Source organism: Typopeltis vanoorti, chromosome 24 (genome assembly GCF_054136105.1).
Source record: "Typopeltis vanoorti isolate ZY-2024b chromosome 24, IOZ_Tvanoo_1.0, whole genome shotgun sequence".
Classification (NCBI taxonomy): Eukaryota; Metazoa; Arthropoda; class Arachnida; order Uropygi; family Thelyphonidae; genus Typopeltis; species Typopeltis vanoorti.
The window spans coordinates 83,827,963-83,835,521 of record NC_143572.1 but is presented as its reverse complement, the minus strand read 5'-3'; the positions used below and the strand labels follow the sequence as shown (position 1 = coordinate 83,835,521).

General features: G+C 35.7%; 1 protein-coding gene across 1 annotated transcript; it reads left to right on the top strand.

The window, feature by feature from the left end:
• Positions 1 to 525: 525 nt before the first annotated feature.
• Positions 526 to 3,614, top strand: LOC150093496 (uncharacterized). Its single transcript, XM_090413639.1, has 4 exons — positions 526 to 628; positions 1,496 to 1,619; positions 1,922 to 2,424; positions 2,506 to 3,614. Exons 1-4 carry the CDS (start codon positions 526 to 528, stop codon positions 2,985 to 2,987), a joined length of 1,212 nt encoding a protein of 403 aa, XP_090269765.1. The 3' UTR covers positions 2,988 to 3,614.
• The last annotated feature ends 3,945 nt before the right edge of the window (positions 3,615 to 7,559 follow it).

Genomic DNA, 7,559 nt, shown 5'->3' with positions numbered 1-7,559 from the left:
GCATCTGAAAATTCCCTCATTCGAGAAGCTATTTTCTTGTGAAAATTACAGCAAGACCTTTTACTCGTTTACACACCTGACTACAGTGAACTGCAATGAAAATCTGTTGACATGTGAAATATGCAACAGGCGGTTTTTGAGTTTATATTATTTGAAGATACACAAACTTGTGCTTCATGCATCAGAACACCGTTTCAATTGCAAAAAATGCAAGATAACATATTGCTTATAGTCCTGCCTTCAAAGGCACATAAAAATGGCTCATACTGGAAAAAGTTTTCATTTTTCCAAATGTAAAAAAAACTTCTTTTTTAGTTCTTTTGAGCTGAATTTGAGAAATTGTGAACACTATAAACATTTTCCGATTAAATTACCAGTCATACAGAACACAAATCAATCTGCAAAGTTCCTAGTGAAGAAATGCATGCTTTATGTGATATGAGCAACAAATCATTTTCCATAATGGCATTTCTTAACACAAATTGCATTCTTCACATGAACAAGAGGGCCTTTTCAATCCCAAATATGCCACAAGAAATTTGCTCTCAATTAGAATCTAAAACGCCAATTAGTGTTCACTTGCAGGAGAAACCTTTCACTTGTGAAATATGTGACAGTCCCTTTTATGGTAAAGTAAAGCTTTTGTTTCACTTCAGAGCAGTTCATGGGAAAGAAGCCATTTGAGTCTGAAAGTTGTAGGAAATCATATGGCTATATACAAAGCCTTAAAAAGGATCTCGGATTTCACTGAAGAAAAAAACTTATTATGCGTAGCTCTACTTTTTCAACTCTACTGTCTCTTAAAAGGTTTTCAACCAAGATCTTAATGCATTGATTGAAGAAAAGTTTTTTTCGTGTAATATATGTTGCAAAAAACACATCAAGAGGCAAACTAAAGAAGATTACTCGTTTACATCCGAAATCTGTTAAAAGAAATTCGTCACCTGAGAAGTTACGAAAGAGGTCACAGAAAGAGAAAACATTTCCATATGATTTTTGCAACATGAAGTTTTCAGACAGTTCGAGTCAGAAAATCATCTAAGAGTGCATACTGGTGAAAATCCTTTCACTTGTCCTATGGTAGATCTACGTTTTCGGCAATACAATCCCATAAAAGGAACCGAAAATGCTACCATCTGATTGATAAAAAGCTTTTTACGTGTAAAATATTTAGCAAACAATTTTTTGAATCAGCCAATCATAAAAAACAGAAAGGGCACACTACTGATAGCTCTTTTCCATGCAAAATCTGTCACGAAAAATTCCTGGACTCATTTAACCTGAAAAGACAAAAGAATTCACACCGGAATTTGCCACAAGAAATTTTCACACAGATCGAATCTGGAAAGAAATCTAAAAGTTCACACTGGTGAGAAACCTTTTCTATGCGAAATTTGCAACAAGAAGTTTTCAGACATTTCGAATTTGGAAATACTAAGAGTGCATACTAGGGAGAAACTTTTTTAATGCGAAATTTGCAACAGGAAGATTTCAGGCAGTTCGAGTCAGAAAATACATCTGAGAGTTCATACAGGTGAGAATCCTTTTCTATGCGAAATTTGCAACAAGACATTTTTCAGGCATTTCGAGTCTGACAAGTCATATAAGAGTGTATGCAGGTAAGAAATCTTTTCCATGCGAAATTTGAAACAAGCGATTTTCAGAGTTCGAGTCTGAAAAGACATCTAAGAGTTCATACTAGTGAGAAACCTAACCTTTTCCCTGCGAAATTTGCAACAAGAAGTTTTCAAACAGGCGGGATCTGAAAACACATATAAGAGTGCATACGGGTGAGAAATCTTTTCTATGCGAAATTTGAAACGATGTTTTCACAGAGCTCTAGTCTGAAAAGTCGTCTAAAAGTGTATACTGGTGAGAAACCTTTTCTATGCGAAATTTGCAACAAGAAGTTTTCAAACAGTTCAAATCTGAAAAGTCATTTAAGAGTGCATACTGGTGAGAAACCTTTTCTATGTGACATTTGCAGCAAGGAGTTTTCAGAGAGTTCGAGTCTGAAATGTCATCTAAGAGTGCATACTGGTGAGAAACCTTTTCTATGCGAAATTTGCAACAAGAAGTTTTCAAACAGTTCGAATCTGAAAAGCCATTTAAGAGTGCATACTAGTGAGAAACCTTTTCTATGTGACATTTGCAGCAAGGAGTTTTCAGAGAGTTCGAGTCTGAAATGTCATCTAAGAGTGCATACTGGTGAGAAACCTTTTCAGTGCGAAATTTGCAACAAGATGTTTTCAGAGAGTTCGAGTCTGAAAAGACATCTAAGAGTTCATACTGGCGAGAAACCTTTTCTGTGTGAAATTTGCAACAAGAAGTTTTCGGCCAGTTCGAATCTAAAAACACATTTAAGAGTGCATACTGGTGAGAAATCTTTTCTATGCAAAATTTGCAACAAGAAGTTTTCAAGCAGTTATGAGATGAAAAGACATCTAGGAGTTCATACTAAAGAGAATCCTTTTCTATGCGAAATTTGCAACAAGAGGTGTTCAGATAGTTCGAGTCTGAAAAGTCATCTAAGAGTGCACACTGGTGAGAAACCTTTTCTATGCGAAATTTGCAACAGTAAGTTTACTAACGGTTCTGATCTGAAAAAACATCTAAGAGTGCATACTGGTGAGAAACCTTTTCTATGCGAAATTTGCAACAAGATGTTTTCACAGCGCTCGAATCTGAAAAGACATCTAAGAGTGCATACTGGTGAGAAACCTTTTCTATGCGAAATTTGCAACAAGATGTTTTCACAGAGCTCGAGTCTGAATAAACATCTAAGAGTTCATACTGGTGAGAAACATTTTGTATGTGTAATTTGCACCAAGAAATTTTCAGACAGCTCAAGGCTGAAGACACATCTAACAGTGCATAGTGGTGAGAAATCTTTTGTATGCAAAATTTGCAACAAGGCGTTTTCAAACAGTGGGTATCTTAAAGCACATCTAAGAGTTCATACTGGTGAGAAACCTTTTCTGTGCTAAATTTACAACAAGAAGTTTTCTGGCAGTTCTAACCTGAAAGACATTTAAGAGTACATACTTTTGAGAAATCTTTTTTATGAGAAATTTAACAAAGAGTTTTCAGAGAGTTCGAATATGAAAAGACATCTTAGAATTCATACTGGTTAGAATCCTTTCTATGCGAAATTTACATCAAGATGTTTTCAGGCAGTTTGATACTGAAAAGTCTAAGAATGCACTGGTGAGAATCCTTTCATTTGTCCAGTGAGTAGGTCTCGGTTTTCGGCTAAAGAATCCCTAAAAGCTCCAAAAGTGCTACCATCGGATTGATGAATAGCTTTTTATGTGTAAAATATGTGACAAACACTTTTCTTAATCAGGAAACAATCAGAAAAATTGTTTATCTTAATTAAGATAAACAATTTTCTTTATCTTAAAGGCACACCAGAGATTGTTCCTTTGCGTGCGAAGTCTGTTACAAGAAATTCCTCCACTCCTTTAACTTGAATAGACACGAGAGAGAAACGTTTTCCATTCGAAATTTGCAACAACAGGTTTTCACTGTGTGAAAACCGTTTCTACGTCTGGTGAGAAACCGTTTCTATACTAAATTTGCAAGAAGAAGGTTTCAGGCAGTTCGAGCCTGAAAAGACATCTACTAATGCAAACTGGTGAAAAAAATTTCACTTATCCTCTGTGCAGCTCTGCGTTTTCGGCTTTACGATCCCTTAAAAAGAAACAAAAATGCTACCATCTGACTAAAGAAAAGCTTTTTTCGTATAAGATGTGGGAAACAATTTTTTAAATAAGGCTATCTTAAAAATCACATGAAAATGCACACCACAGATTATTCCTTTACATGCAAAATCTATTACAAGAAATTTTTCGACTTGTCTCACCTGAAATGACACGAAAATTTTCACACCAGGGAGAAACTTTTTTCATGTGGAATTTGCAACTAGAGGTTATCAGACAGTTCGAGTCTGAAAAGACATCTAAGAGTACATACTGATGGAAACTCTTTCAGTTATCCAAAGTGCAGGAAAACATTATCGTTTAAGGAACATGACGTGATCCACTGAAGAATTGAACACAGCTAATGAGTGATCTTTGATATGTAAAATTACATAATTGCATTTATCTAAGTTTCTCTTATTTCTTGTGAGTACGTTTATTTTTTTTATTTTCGAAAATAAGTAATACCTTAGTGAGTAGCACTCCTTTTCCTAATGACACTTCAGTTTTAAAAATATCATACTTACGTGGACTAAAGGAAATTTCATCGTAAATTTATGAAAACAGTGCGAACTGGATGGGTTTCAATATCACACAAAAATATAACTCTTGTAGACATGGTTTAGTTCTACGCGTGGAATAAAGATGCGGTTTCGGGAACCTGCTGAAAACTAGCAGGGATTTTCAGATGTCAATTCAAGGGTTCACTATTTTTTTTGTTTAATTGCTACTAATTTCGAAATAAAATTATCTTGATGGAATGCATACACTGTTTCCCTAACCGACTACCTGCGATTTCTTTTTTTAAAGTATTTGTGCATTTCCTCGCATGTTGTTTCAATTAAATTGATGGCTTCGCAGTTCACGATGAAAAAGAGAACAAAAAGCTGTTCCAAAGAAGTGTTTTTGAAGAGCTTGGTGTTTCTCGTACAAGGCACTAGGAAGATGAAAAATATTTCAGAATACTCTGAAATACTTTTTTCTGTGAGAACTCTCCGGTGAATTTTCTACATGGTAATGTCTAGTAACCATGACAAGTTTTCGCCAAACCGTTTTAATGTGTATCCACACTACCCCTCATCATTTGAAGTTCACATGTTTAAAGACCGTCCGAGTAGTTAAAGAACACGAAAGTAATGAAAGTCTGGAAACAGCATAATACGGCAGTACGTAACTTCAATGCACGTTTTTTAGATTTTTTCATCATAAATATCAAAGAAGACTTTTTCAGTGACTTTTTGAATGAATAAAATTTTAGTTAATTAGTTTTATTATTTTTATTTTTTCCCCCACCATTTCAATATGTTCCACGATTTTTTTTTAAATTTAGTGTGAAATGAGAATTGTATTTATCTGGTTTGCAGAAAATTTATTATGCATATAATGTAAATTACAAATTGTATTTGCTAAGCAATTTCTCCTGAGGTGTTTCACTTTCTGAAATTTAATAAAATGCAGTTATTTTTTAAAGTTGTGAGAATATTTTAATAACATAATTGCTTTTAACAAATACTCATTTTAATGTATAAGCTTTTTAAAAATTATAACAAATAGGTTTCGGATACCTGATATGAAAAGGTGTCTCTGGGGATATAACTGAAATTCCATTCTAAAAAAGCAAATTAGCTCAAGTAATCACGCACACTGTCGATTCTCTACTTCTAAATATCACCTATACATCCTCCTCGACTTTTTTTCATCGAAATTTAACTGACAACTTCGTTGGGGAGACTTCACCTAAATGAACCGATCAGAGTATTGTGATCGGTTCATTTTAAAGACCGATTTATAATTATGTTATGATGACAGCGATATAACTAATTTCTATTAACTTTAAGCCGCGCGGTAAGCCTAGTGGCTTTGCGCTTCGCAACCATATGCCTGGGGAAGGAGTGTCTTAGGTTCGATTCCCGTCCACGACGTGAGGAGCTTAAGGATCTTCCTCAGCCATAGCCAAGTTAGCCGGTCTTGGGCGTCGACAGCAGGGTTTTTTCCGCCAGTTTATCTGGGGTTTTTCATCCCGCAAACAGGCAAACCGGCCCCGTGAACATACAGGTTACAGTCATAAATACTTAAGGCAAGGAAGGCAACGGGAAACCACCTTGCTCATAATCATCTCTCCCTAGAATGATAGCATATAGCTACCCTCCCCTGGCCGTATGGCAGATGGGAACCAGAAGATTCACTTTAAATTCAAATTTTGTTTCTCATTCATTTCTCTCATAATGCTCTATTGGTATGCAAATTTTTCTTTTTCTGTATTATTTAGTTTCATTTGAGATGACACCATACCCACAAGATTTTGTACATAATCCACCCTATTTCTAGAAGTGCAGCAGAACCATGCAAAGAAGTGTTGGCCATTATTATAACTTAAATCGTCAAAAGGTATCTGATGAGATTCAAGAGAACGTTTTAAAAATTTCATCTTATTTCGTATTTTGGAAATATTTATTGTAATTGCCAAGTCATTTAGGATCAATTATTAAAATTTCAGGCATTATTTTATTTATTAACATTACAATCACTGCATTATAAAATAATAGAACTGGTATTATGGAAACGAAATGAAAATGCCCTGGGCGGGATGGGCGAAGCATGTTAGAAGTATTATTATATTATTATTCCTGGTAGAGCTATCAAAGGCATGAAGGCCCTCCCACTATGCCCCTCTGAATGCTTGCAGGTTAAGACTGGAGAGGAGATGGGTGCCATCTGCCTTAATTTTACATTGCCCATTAGACATTTCTGGTGAAGGATTTAACACAGCATACCATGCCGGCTCGGACGTCGCCTGGTTCAACAAGGTCCATGTTGCTATTTGGTAGTAGCTCCAGGGGTGGCAATGAGAATTTAGCCACTGGTGCTACCACTCTCTCTCTGAAAAAATAATGAATAAACTGGATCAAGATTCAGCCTCTTCAACTATTTCATGACCAGAACCTGGAATATTAAGACTACTACAATCAGGTGAACTCAAACTGCTACAGCATGAACTAAAAATATACGAATGGACTGTTATGGGGCTTATTGAAATTCGATTACCGAAAAGAGGAGAGCTATCAACAGATGGACATTTGCTTCTTTACTCTGGATGTGATTGCAGCAGAAAAGAAGGTATTGGATTTTTGATACACAAATCATCACGAAATTCTGTAATGGAATTTAATCCTATCAATGGCAGAATAGCTTTAATCCGCCTAAGAGGAAAACCACTCAATATCACCATCATACAGGTCTATGCCCCAACCACAGGCCACGAGGTTTCCGAAGTAGAGGAGTTTTATGGTAAACTTAATGAAACAATCACCGGAGCAAATAGAAAAGACCTTTAGATTGTATAGGGCCATTAGCATGCCAAAATTGGAACAGACATCGGTAAAGATTTTCGCCTATTTGTCGGACGGTATGGCTATCAGGAGAATGCAATACAGGTAATCATGTCCATACGGCATCCATTTTAATTAGCAATAGCATAGTTCAATCAGAATTTATTAGCACATAGAACTATTCGAAATTTTCCAGCCCTCACCTGCTGATTGATGTATTATTCGGAGAATTCAATCGCACTTAAATGCCTACAACTTTCAACGCTTGAGACCTTGGTGAAAGACTGAAAATTCTTCAAGTTACCTTGCTCAGAAATACCTGTCTCCAAAGGTGAAAATATGTGAACCATCGTTTGTAAGACATGTGAGAATGGGAAATAATTAACAAACGAATTATTAATAATTAACATTTGTGATACGTTTGTCTATAAGTTGCCGGGTAGAGCGAAAAGCACGATCCTATAAAGTCTAGACATGAATAAGTGAATTTATGATGGCATAATTAAAAATAAATTCTTAGGAGGAGACG